This window comes from Haematobia irritans, chromosome 2 (genome assembly GCF_050003625.1).
Source record: "Haematobia irritans isolate KBUSLIRL chromosome 2, ASM5000362v1, whole genome shotgun sequence".
Classification (NCBI taxonomy): Eukaryota; Metazoa; Arthropoda; class Insecta; order Diptera; family Muscidae; genus Haematobia; species Haematobia irritans.
Window position 1 is genome coordinate 68,406,883 of NC_134398.1, and position 13,267 is coordinate 68,420,149.

Here is a 13,267-nt window from a genome sequence, read left to right on the forward strand (position 1 = left end):
TCAAGAATGTTTTAGTCGAAAAAAGAATGCGATTCTATATTATCGATTTTTTATTTCGGTAGAAAATGTCAAAATTTTATTTCTATATAGAATTTTTGCAAAATTTTATTTTTATAGAAAATGTTGTCAACATTTTATTTCAATTGAAAATTTTGTAAAAATGTTTGTACAAATCCGTGAGGTGTTTCCTTTAGTGGACTGTAGATAAAGATTAACTCTCGGAAATGTAAAGATTTTTGTTGTAACGAGAAGAGAAGAAAGCAAAAGGCAAAGTTTAAGTTTAAGAATTCAAAAGTATGGTTTTATTCAGGATGACGGCAGCTTACCAAGGGCAATGACGAAGCACAAGTGAAGTTTTACAACAAACGAAGTGTCAGTCAGACATTATGATTTAGAATTTACAACAATTAAATTCATTTTGAGTAAAAGCTTTAGAGTTATCGCATAAAGGTTGAATTCAAGTATCGATAACAATAATTCATATTATGTATTGGCAATTCAATTATTTTCGTTAAATTCAAATATTCAAACATTATTCAAAATTTTCAAAAAGTTAATAATAACCTAAGAACAGTTGTGGAACGGAGTTCAACATGCCGCCCCCCTTGCAGCAATGCAATTCAATAAGAACAGGCTCCAGATATTATCCATCCAAACACAGAACTTTGGGCGATGGGCATTGAGGTCGATGTCTGAATGAGGCCAGCCAACAAGATCTTTGACAACTGATCGTTTCCAACTACAAGTTCTATGTCAGTTGGTTTAAAAAAATGTGGATCTGCCAAGTTAGGCAGATGGTTGTAGACGGACTGAAGTTTCTTATTCTTAAATTGGTTCTTCACTATGCCAGTTATTTGAATTTTTACGGTTGGATCATAGTAAGACTGCAAATTCAGTGTGCAGAATTCGGTGTTGTTTTTCCTGGTTGTACGTAGATGAAGACGCTGTACCAGTGACTTCAGAACCAATGTTTGTAGACCAGCTGAGTTTAACATTAACCGTGCTTTTATGGGACCGTTTGGTGTCAAAACTCGGGCTAGAGCGGTTGGCAGGAAGATGTGTCTCTTTGGTCTTTGGCTCAGTCTTTCACGTACTAGCGGTGGAGAACTTCTGTTTAGCGTATGAGGGGATTTCCGATGGTTTTTTCTGGCGCTCTCATGGTGTGGTTGGTTATCTCGTCGTCCTTTCCTTCTCATGTGATCATCGACATGGAGCATTGTGTGGTGGTTGTAATTGCATACCACGCAAGTTTTTCTGGATCTGCACCATTCGCGTGTGTGGGAAGCACAGAGGCATTTAAAACAAAAGCGATGTTCTTTCATATGCTTTCTCCGTTCAAGGACGTCCATCCGTTGAAATTCGGGGCAGTCTTTTAAGATGTGGCGGTTATGGCAGATACGGCATTTCGGCTGACTAAATGAGGTACTGTAACGTAAATTTATTAACTTGTGAACTTGAGAATAAAGATTATGAAATTTAGTTGGCAACGGGTAGAATACACAGTTTAACTATTGGACGCAAAAGCGTACCAGATTGTGTCTTAACTTCAGCAACGCGGACCTTTGAGTCAGGACCGCGAAATACCTTAATAACACGTCCCAAACTCCATTCAGTCGGCGGCAAGTTATCGTCTTTAATAATGACTAAGTCGTCTTCTTTAAGATTTTGCTGTTCTGTCTTCCATTTATATCTCTTCTGCAAGTTGGAGATGTACTCGTTCTTCCATCTCTTTGCGAAATTAAATTGGATCGTTTTCAATCTTTGCCATCGATTTATTAAAGTCAAGTTATCAGTACATTGTTCTGGTGCAGCAATCAATGCGGACCCTCTAAGAAAATGGCCAGGTGTTAAAGCAGTAATTTCCGAAGGGTCTTCGCTTATAGGAGACAAGGGCCTAGAATTCAGTACACTTTCTATTCTAACTAGTAGAGTAGAGAATTCCTCATAAGTAAATTTAATATTGCCTGCGGCTTTTCGAAGGTGGGATTTCATGCTTTTGACAGCAGCTTCCCATAGTCCACCCATGTGAGGTGCATGTGGTGGAATAAAGTGCCAAGTGAACCCGTGAATATTGTATTTGTCAACTAGACCTTTCTCAGAAGATTGTATAAAGTTTCGATATTCTCGAGAGAGTGCTTTGCTGGCACCAACAAAATTGGTCCCATTATCAGAGAATACTTTATTAGGTAAACCACGTCTCCCTACAAATCGATCAAATGTGGCTAAGAAAGCTTCAGTAGTCAACTCGGAGCACGCCTCCAGATGCACAGCTCGAGTTGATAAACAAATGAAAACAGCGGCATAACCTTTATGAAGTTTCGCGTTTCGTAATTTCGAAGTTTTCAAATCGAATGGGCCGGCAAAATCCAAACCCGTGTTGGTAAAGGGCAGTGAAAAAGTACAACGCTCTTCAGGCAATGCAGCCATTATCTGATTTCGAATGCGCTGTTTATATATTGTGCAAGTACGGCAATTTCGAATACAAGATCGGACAGAGTTCTTCAAACGTATCACATAGAATTCAGCTCGTATTGCCCGTAACATACCTTGATGTTCGGCATGTAAAAGAATTTTGTGGGTAAAAGTTAAAAGCAATTTAAAAAAGTGAGAATGTTCAGGCAGAATGATCGGATACTTCTCGTTGTATGGAAGATCCGAGTTCGCTAAACGACCATTTACCCTAAGTAAGTTTCGTTCATCTAAAAACGGGTTCAGAGTCAGAAGTTTGCTCTTAGAAGATATGGGTTGTTTATTTTCCAATGCATGATATTCCGCATGAAAAAATTTAAGTTGTGCCAGCCTAATTAATTGAAATTTGACCGTTCTAATTTCCGCTGAAGTAATAAGTTGATCCCCAAATGAGTCAGAATTCCGCTTTTGACATTTCCTTATAAATCTGTACATAAAACATACAACTCGTAGAGCTCGGCTGAAGGAAGAGAATCTTTCAAGTACGTCTTCCATATGTGTCTCGATTTGGAAGTTAACAGTTTTTCGCTCAAGTTCTGGCTCCTGAAATGTTTTAGACTTTGGCCAACATTCTGAAGGTTGTACCAACCACTTTGGTCCATGCCACCAGAGATGATTATTTTTCAGTTCTGCCGCAGTACAGCCTCGCGTTCCAATATCGGCTGGGTTTTCAGTAGTTGGAACATATCGCCAAGTTACATTTCCCACATTATCCAAAATTTCTGAAATCTTATTTGCGACAAAGGTTTTCCAATGGAAAGGCGGTTTATCTAACCAGGCCAAAGTAATAGTTGAGTCGCACCAAAGATAAACACCGGTAACAGGAAAAGTCAGATTTTGGGATATTGATTTCAAAAGTCTAGACAGTAGTGCCGCGCCGCACAATTCTAACCTGGGTAAGCTCACTGTTTTCAAAGGTGCCACCTTAGTTTTTGAAACAAGTAAGTTTGATGTTATACAGTTCTCAGGTGATATAATGCGGATATATATACATGCGCAGTATGCTTTTTCGGAAGCATCGCAAAATCCGTGAATTTGAATACGCCTGTCGGGTGCGTAATAAATCCAACGAGGTATTCGGATATACTCAATGTCAGAAAAATTGGAGATGAAAGAATTCCATTTTTGAAAAGAGTGAGGCTTGACTTCCTCATCCCAATCAGTTCCATCAAGCCAAAGTTGTTGTAAAAGCATCTTTGCTACAACTATAATCGGCGCCAACCAACCAGCGGGATCGAATATCTTTGCCACAATAGATAATATTTTCCTTTTCGTCATCGGTGAGGTAGGAAGAGCAATATTTGAAACGACATAGAAAAAAGAATCTGACATGGCATTCCACCGAATGCCTAATGTTTTTGTTTCGCTGGTATCTTCAAGTTTCAAGAAATCTTCATTTAGAAGATCTTCCGGGGGCACATTGCGAAGAATATGTGGGTGATTAGCCGTAAGCTTTTTAAGTGGAAACCCAGCAGAATTAAGTAGATCTATAAGTTCTAACAAGTAAGCCTTGGTCTCAGTTAATGAATGTCCCCCAGAAAGAATATCGTCAACATATGTTTGGTTTCGTAAAATATGTGAAGCTGTGGGATGAGTAGTTTTTCCTTCTTCGGCTAATTGTAAAAGTGTGCGAATAGCCAAGTATGGAGCACAGTTTACTCCAAAAGTAACAGTCTTCAAGCAAAAGTCTTTGATCCCTTCGGTCGTATTTTCCCGGAATAAAATGCGCTGATATTGTCTATCATCCTGATGAACATAAATTTGGCGATACATCTTTTGAATATCGCCATTAAACACGTATCGGAAGAAACGCCAGCGTAGTACAACATTCATCAGTTCATTTTGTAGTATCGGTCCAGTATGCAGAATATCATTCAATGCGACTCCCGTCGAAGTTTTCTTCGAGGCGTTAAATACCACACGTACTTTTGTAGATGACCTTTCAGGTTTTACGACTGCATGATGTGGAAGATAAAAGGAAAAATATGCAGAGTCACGACAGATTTCTGAGGAAGACGTTATCTCCATGTGGTCAAGTGTTAAATATTCAGATAAAACAGCAGTGTATTCTTCAGCAAGTTGAGGCGATTTTTTCAAGTTCTTTTCCATATGAAGATATTGACCGAGGGCAGCTGGTCTTGAAGGTCCTAGAGCTAAGTCTTTGGGTAGATCCTGACGAAAGGGTAATCTAACTTGATATCTCCCGTCAGATTGGCGAACAGTAGTTTTCCGATAAAAATCTTCACACCACATGTCAGTTTCAGACAAATTTTTTGAAGTTGGAACTTCTTCAAGTTCCCAAAATTTTCTAATTTCAGTATTAAGTGAATCAGTACAAGTCACAAAATTCGCAAACACTTGAGTAGATCTAGTTTTTGGAGGGCCACTCAAAATCCAACCAAATTCAGTTTCTTGTGCAAGAAGACTTCCAGATATATTTCTTCGCACGCCCGATTTCAAGATGAATGGAAGAATGTCGCTACCTAATAACATGTCTATTTGCGCGGGTTTGTAAAAGTAGGGATCAGCTAAGTCAATATTTTCCAAATCTGACCAGTTAGAGATCTGGGTTGGGTAAGAGGGCATTAAGTGATTCATATTTGAAATAACTAACGCAGTTGTACGAATTTTGAAATCAGATTTTCGAGATTTTAAAATCAGATGACAAAGTTTCGAAGAATTCTCAAGAAGAGTACCCCCTAATCCCGAAATGGTAGTAAATGACTTCTTGGTCGGTATTAAGTATCGCTTTACAAGTCTGCTTGAAATAAAAGATTCTTGGGATCCTTGATCAATAAAAGCCCGTATTGTTAAATTAGTTCCTAAGTGTTCTAAATAGATTAACGCCGTTGGCAAAATAGTAGAATCTGCAGAACTAGTAAAGTTAGATTGCACATGTGAAACTGAATTTCCATAAGCAGCAGCTGATGTCGAAGGTTGATTATCATATGCAGTTTCCGTATGAAATGTCGTGACTTCAGGTGGTGGACTACCTTGTGGCTCCTGAACAGAATCTGGGTGTAAAAGTGTATGATGTTTCTGATGACACTTCTGACAAACATTTTCGCTTTGACAATTTTGCGCAGTGTGGCCGTAACACAAACAATTTGCGCATACTTTGTTGTCCTTGACGAACTTTCTCCTTTGTGCAAGTGACCAAGTTTTGAATTTAAGACAGGCTCTCAAAGAATGATTAAGTTTGCAAGCTTTGCAAGATCGGACTTTGGAATCAGTTTTCGTGTGATAAGTCTGAGTTTTCTGAGTCACATTTGTATTATTTGAAGGCTTCCTCATGTCAGAAATAGATTCCAACATATTTAATCTTTTTGAAATAAAGTCGTCCAATTGCTCCCAAGATGGCATTTCTTTATGATCGCTTAACGAATTTTCCCAGGCTGTCAAAGTTTCATCCGGAAGTTTTGATGAAACCCAGAAAACAAGGAATGGATCCCACGACATGACCGATATATTGTAAGTTTTCAATATAGAAAGACAATTGTTTATAGTGTACTGCAAGTTTCGTAGAGCTTTTCCTTTTTCCGAAGTTACGCGCTCAGTTTCAAATATTTTCCTGAGCTGATGATTAATAAGTATGCGCTTATTTTCGTAACGTTGACGTAGGGATTCCCAAGCTAAGTGAAAGTTGTCATCAGTTAATGCGAATTGTTTTACAATCTGATTAGCCTCCCCACGAGTCTTTGCCCTTAAGTGAAATAACTTTTGTGCCGGAAACAATTTTGGGTGATTGACATAAATGGCTGAGAACATGTCTCGAAAACTGGGCCATTTGTCATAACCACCACCAAACATTTCAGTATCGCATGGAGGGACTTTCAAAGAATACCCAGTCACCTCCTGCGATGTGGTCCCAAGTATTTCTTGAGGACGCGCAGATCGCTCCATCGCTCTTTTTTCTATTTCAATCAAGTCCAACATATCAGCTTTGCATTTCTTATAAGCCCTTATAGACTCATTAAACTTCGCGTGTATTGACTCTTTCTCCGCCTTAGCGCTATCAGTAACCATCTCTGTCTCGTATACCTGAGTGAGAGTCTGCCAACGCCGTTCTAAGTCTTCAAGATCAACTTGCAGACTTGAAAGTCTGTGCTCAGAAGTATCAATAGCACTGAAGTTGGCGCAATAAGTGACGACTTGGTCCGAAAAAAATATGAACTTTTGTGAAGCCATTACAAATCGTAAACAAGTAATTGGGGTTCAGTATTTTTGCAGTAAATAAAAAAAACAAAGTTCCAAAACTCAAAGTCAATATGTAATATGAATGTGCAGACTCAATTCCAAAGATGTGCCAGTAGCTTGAAATAACCGCGTTTTATAACCCAAAAAAGGATTTAAACGACAAGAAATTTACTTGATATTTACCTCTAAAAAATGTTAAATTGAGGTAAGACAGAGTAATTGTACTATTAAAAACTTTTAACTCCACGAGAGCAATATATTAAAAAAATTTCCAGTAAAGTATAAGTATACAGTATAAGTAAACTAGTATCAAAAATTCAGCAAACCAATCAAAGTTTCACACGCAAAGTCAATTCGCGTATAGGAATAAGTAAAACTTCGTTCCAGATAAATAAATTCAATTCATATATATGTTTAAACTCCACAAGAGCAATTTCAAATAAGATGGCAAGAAATCAGTATAAAATCCAACAGTGAACCACTTCATAAGTAATTTCCTCAATATCAACTATATAATATCCAGAAAACTGTGAGCGTCGAAAAGAATTCATGAAAATATTCACAGTGTAATACAGTGTTGTGACAAATCGTGAAAAATATGTCGTAATGTCAAATTCTCCAATCATATGCTATGATCACATTAAACAAAAAGCATACAGTAATTCCATCAAACTCAATTGAGTCAGTTCATAAATAAAATTCTTCTCCCGTAGAGGGTTGAACATCAAATCCACAAGTGATTTACGCCGACAAAGAGAGCCAAAATAAAAAGAAACAGTGAAATCTAACAAAGTTGAAATTTCTCGCTAGAGAATCTCTTAGAAGTCAGCATATAACTTTGTATTGATATGTATTTTCTCTCAAAGCAACTTTAACCGCAAATGTGATCATAAGAATCCATAAAAAGTTTGTACGAAAGCTTCGATCAAGTGTGACAATCAAGATTTTCTTTGAAACATTCAATCGTAAATTCAGATTGTGATCAAAATCTATTGAGAATGGATTGTCACAAACATAATTCAAATTTTACCATAACAACTTGTGCAGTTGCGCGTTAGCACAAACCACTTTCCCAAATGTCGGCAAATCCCACAATGTGTATGCGTATCGTCGCGTAAATATTACCTCACCCAAATGCTTTTGGGCTATGACAATTTTATCCACGAACTTGGACAATAGCGATCAAACATACGCCTTATTCAAATGAAGAGTAATAAATACAAAAAATTCCAAGGAATATCGAGCACAACTTTCCTCCTTTTGTGCTACAAATAAATTTGATAACGTCAACTTGTAGTCACCTATGGCAATTCCAGAGATTCAAAGTACGAAACTCGTAAAGAATATCCAATTGACTCAATAAAAGAGGATTGCCCAAATGAAATAAATACAAATGCCTCAATATGTAAAAAAAAGTCGCCAAAACTGGTGCTAAGTGAACTTCTCCTTATCGTAGAAAAAATAATGTTGCATTAGTCAATTTTCAAAATTTCATATGACTCTTCCAGCTAATGAAATTCTTTATTGTAAGTATGCCCCAAAATTGCTCATGAATAAACTTGGAATAAAATAAAGACAATGCTAACTCAAGCCGGAAAGAAAATTTCGTACACCTTTCACAATTGAAATAAACTACATCGTAGTTAATATGGTAACGATAATAACAATGATGTTAGCATTCACTTTTATTCAATCTTTATTGCCACGATAAGGAACAATCCAGTTCACTTTTCTTTCTGTGTAAACCAACACCCGAATTCAAAGAAATACAAAATTCATTCTTAGAATTAAGAATAGCAATTTCAGGCAAGTAAGTAGCCTCAATTTTGATGTGCTATATTCTCACTTTCATATGTAGGTATTTCGTATTATAGGCATATATTTTCTTTACACACTGACAACCCAATGAATCCACCAAGAAGAACACTTTCGGTTACTTTCAGAAAATTCTGAATATTTTTAGAAAATTCCTACTAAACAGTATTAAACGCTGGCAACTTGTCGATACCACAAATAAGTATATATTTTTCGACAAATTCAATTTTCACTTTTCGAAGAAAATTTTGTAGCTCGAATGAAAAAAATTGATAATTGCAACTTGCAAGAATGCCTTTAGTGACACATGAAGTTTACGATGATCGTATTTGCAGTAAAAATTACAAACTCAAATAAATAATGTACTATTTTGCGAGAAATACGAATTAGGTAATGCTTTTTTTTTTTTTTTTGAGTAATTTTTTCACGCCTCTTAGTTCATTTATCGAATGTACGCAAGAGATTATTAGAGTAAAGGAAACTTTTTCCAAACTCCATGAACTAAAATAAAGTTAAATTGGCTTTAGTGAAATATAAAGTCACTTTTTCTCCGAGTGTAGGTAAGTATTTTTCCGAGTGTAGGTAAGTATTTTCTCCAGTGTCCTAAATTTCAAAGGTAAGTGTTATTTTTTCTTGAAGGTAAGTATTACGAATTTCTGAAATGAATATTTTCACTCATAAGTAAGTATTCCCTGTGTAACTTGCATATGCCAATATGAAATCGGATGGGATATACTTATATCTGATGACCTTTGGTACAAACGTTAGTAAAATTATTGAAAAATGTTTTCAAATATTCCCGTGTACAAACACAAAATTAGAAAAAAAAATTTTTATGTAGAGCAATTTTCCCAGAGCCCAGGGAAATTTCAGTTAACTTTATATATAAACATACATATGTGTATATATTTGCCTCCAATCTTTATGAATTGAAAACCAGCATCCAAATAGGTTTCTTAGATATATTTTCCAGTGTATAATAAAATTGTATGTTTTCTATATAATTTTCTTTTGAAATTTTTTTCAGTGTAAAATTCAGTGTTATAATTTGCATATAAATTTCATATAATTTTTCGTATAAATTTCAATTTCTTTCCGTATATAATTCAATTGTGTATCATTGAGTAAATAATTATTGAAATTTGAAAAGCCTTCAAATCAATAGTTCCAATATATAATAATGATAATGGTAATTATATTTCTTCCTGTCAGAACAATGTTGTGACTTCAAAACCCTCACAATTTTTGTGAGATTTTTATTTAAGCACTTTTCTTCTAGTCGTGTTATTGATTGATACCTTGTTGGCAACTCTACATACGTATCAACATCCACTCACCAATGTACGTATTGATGTTCCCTTTTCGTCTTGTTGATGCTACCAACCCACAATCAATGAGGAATGTATACTTCACACCGTCCAAGCACCGTTAGAAAAAACATCAAATCGTCCACATTTCAACCAGAATACCAAGCAATAGAAATTTCGTCCACATCCATAATCCATTCAACCATCCAATCATCAGTCAATAGGCAATAGGCAATCCAAAATAGTAGGCAATTCTTTCAAATTCAATATTTACTTTATGTATCTCCAATTCAATATTTCCTTTATGTGTCTCAGTTTTCAAATTCATAAAACATTCAAATTTTAGTTCTTAGGTTTTACTTTTGACTTTTTCTTAAATTCGTTTTTTTTCTTTCAGCTCCTCAACTTTACATGTTCACTCTAAGAAATTCTTATCCAAATGACACTCTACCGGCTTTGACACTCTACCTCTCTCTATTTTTTTTTTTCGACGAAAGCAGAGATGCCAACTCGTTTGGCACACTCTATGATTTGTAGTGTGAATTCGGGATTGCAATATTAACTTTGAATTTATTATATTTCCCAATCACCAACAATTTTCAGACAAAAGCAAAGTAAATTTTTAAAATTAAACTTTTTAAATGTTGGCTGTCTTCTATACACAATTAGCTTCTAGAGAATAAATATACTATGCCTCAATTAGCATCCAGTTGTGCCCAAAAGTCGGTAAGTATGTGGCAACTATGAATCAGAGAACAAGACAAATCATCTGAAGTATTGATTGGTGGCATGTGCAATGTGCTTCAAAATAAGAGAGTAATGTTAATATTCTGACTGTCGTTTTAACTTTGGCTGCGCAGTCAGCTTTCGAGAGAATTTTTGCAAACTGGTAACTTAAGAGAATTCACTTATGTGTGTAGAGTATGTATCAAAGCATAGGTCAGTGTTGCCAACTCCCCTAGGCCAAAAAGCACCAAAAATATGTTATAAATTGTAACATACCACCTTCCACCACAAAATCGAAATTTAAATGCTCTACTAAAAAAAAAAAAAAAAAAAAAAAAAAAAAAAAAAAAAAACTTCCGAAGATGTATTATAGAACTTTTGTGAATTGAATTTTAAGAAGTTAAGGTGGGTATTAACATCGAGTTAACTTCTTAAAATTCAATTCACAAAAGTTAATGGGTATTAAGATCGAGTTTAGCTGCTAAAATAGCAAAAATTACTTTTCATTCATTGTAAGGAATACAAACTTTGTGAAAATTTGATTTTGGCTATTCCCCATCAATTTATAATAAAATTTGCAACAAATATGCATAATTTTATGCCTTTTTTACTAATATAGTTTTCACTTTAGCGGCAAAATTCGAACTTAGTACTCACCATTATGAACCGCTATTCAAGTATACGCTTTGATCAGTTTTAATGCTTTCGTCCAATTCATTTTGATCAGTGATGTTTTTCAACTTTCAAAATATTAATATATGGAAGGAGTCTATTGCTTATTTCAGTTGTGCGTGCTTTTGTGAATTTAATACAAACGTTTTTAATGACATCTTTACCAAATTCAAAAATTCGGCACTCATCGCTCGACTTTCCTACAGAATACCCTAAATAACAATATGAATTAAAAAAAAATCAATACCAACTTCATAACAATCAAATTCTATATTTGGCAATAAATTTGAGTTTCTTCGGCTCTTGAAAGTCTAATCAAAATTTTTGTATCAATTAAACTTAATACTGTTCAAAATAAAAAAAAACACCAAAAGCACTAAATGAAAATGCCAGAAAGCACCAAGTTGGTGCTTTTTTTGAAAAGGCACCAAAAAGGCAATTTGGTGCTTTTTAGAAATCAAAAAGCACTAAATTTGGTGCTAAAAGCACCAAATTGGCAACACTGGCATAGGTAGTGTATGTATCGCTGTATGTATGCTAATTCGATGTTTGTCAGCGGACAAACAGAAAATTTCTATGAATGTTGAAAATTATATCGGAGAGTGACTGAGATTACATATAACGTTGAAGATGGATGCTTTGTTGAATATGGCTGTTAACGCGTTTTGTGGTTGAGTGTGGATAACATGGGTAAGTATGTTAGGGCTGCAGTGTGGATAGCATAGGTAAGTATGTTAGGTTTGCATATCAAGGTAAGTATCTTAAAATGTTGCAAACAAATGTTGCGGTTTCGTAAACTATATACACAATTGTAAATGTTGCAAATATTTCTGGTACGAATGTTAAATATGTTGAAGGTAAGTATCCACGAATGTCGTAAACATAAACCGTGGGTAAGTATGTAAGGGTAAGTAGTAAGGGAATTTATGTTAGAGTTGCTCGTAAAGCAAACTTTTTACAATTTACAGTGGTTAATGTTAAACAGCTTTTTGCTTCTTTTGCAAAGAATTTAACAGAGTTCAAATTTGCATTCTGTAACAACAATCTGTGTTACAATTAACATCGATCACTTGTAAGAAGAATTTCTGACTATGTGCTTTCTGGTTAAAGTTTCGAGATCAGAACCATAAGTCATGTAAAAAATAATTATTCAGATCACAAAGTTATTCTACCGTTGCGTTGCCACTAAATCATAAGCCAAACACTGATATTCTCAAACGTTCACAATATAATAAATTTCACGTACCTTTTGTCCATAATGATTTTGAGAATATGAAAAAATGGATAGGCAAGTCTGCGGTTTGTGTAATGTGGAGGACGTAATCCCAAGTTAAATGCAAACGCTTTTCCAAGACAGTGGACGTAATCCAAGATTAAAAGTTTCTTCTCAGTTCCTTGACGGTTTGAAGGATCATGTACAAATCCGTGAGGTGTTTCCTTTAGTGGACTGTAGATAAAGATTAACTCTCGGAAATGTAAAGATTTTTGTTGTAACGAGAAGAGAAGAAAGCAAAAGGCAAAGTTTAAGTTTAAGAATTCAAAAGTATGGTTTTATTCAGGATGACGGCAGCTTACCAAGGGCAATGACGAAGCACAAGTGAAGTTTTACAACAAACGAAGTGTCAGTCAGACATTATGATTTAGAATTTACAACAATTAAATTCATTTTGAGTAAAAGCTTTAGAGTTATCGCATAAAGGTTGAATTCAAGTATCGATAACAATAATTCATATTATGTATTGGCAATTCAATTATTTTCGTTAAATTCAAATATTCAAACATTATTCAAAATTTTCAAAAAGTTAATAATAACCTAAGAACAGTTGTGGAACGGAGTTCAACAATGTTATTTCTATAGGAAATTTTTGCAAAATTTTATTTCTATAGAAAAAATTTTTTTTATAGAATTTTTTTGCAAAATGTTATTTCTATAGAATTTTTCTGCAAAATTTTATTTATATAGAAATGCATTTTCCAAAAATGAAATTTGTGGTGCGAGAACAAAAACAATTTGTTTTTTTTCGACCGTCGTTTGACGGGCTTTTCAACTAGTATTGTATGAATTGTGCAAGTTTTATAGG

General features: G+C 34.9%; 1 protein-coding gene across 2 annotated transcripts; it reads right to left on the minus strand.

The window, feature by feature from the left end:
- Window positions 1-273: 273 nt before the first annotated feature.
- Window positions 274-13,023, minus strand: LOC142225417 (uncharacterized). Of its 2 annotated transcripts, XM_075295164.1 has the most exons (3): window positions 12,762-13,023; window positions 12,433-12,633; window positions 274-1,425 (listed from the first exon to the last, which is right to left on the minus strand). In XM_075295164.1, the coding sequence occupies exons 2-3, from the start codon at window positions 12,441-12,443 to the stop codon at window positions 621-623; spliced, it is 816 nt and encodes a 271-aa protein (XP_075151279.1). In that variant the 5' UTR covers window positions 12,444-12,633; window positions 12,762-13,023; the 3' UTR covers window positions 274-620. The 2 variants fall into 2 exon arrangements, with proteins under 2 accessions (XP_075151279.1, XP_075151278.1); XM_075295163.1 differs by having other exon boundaries at window positions 12,433-13,023.
- Window positions 13,024-13,267: the final 244 nt, after the last annotated feature.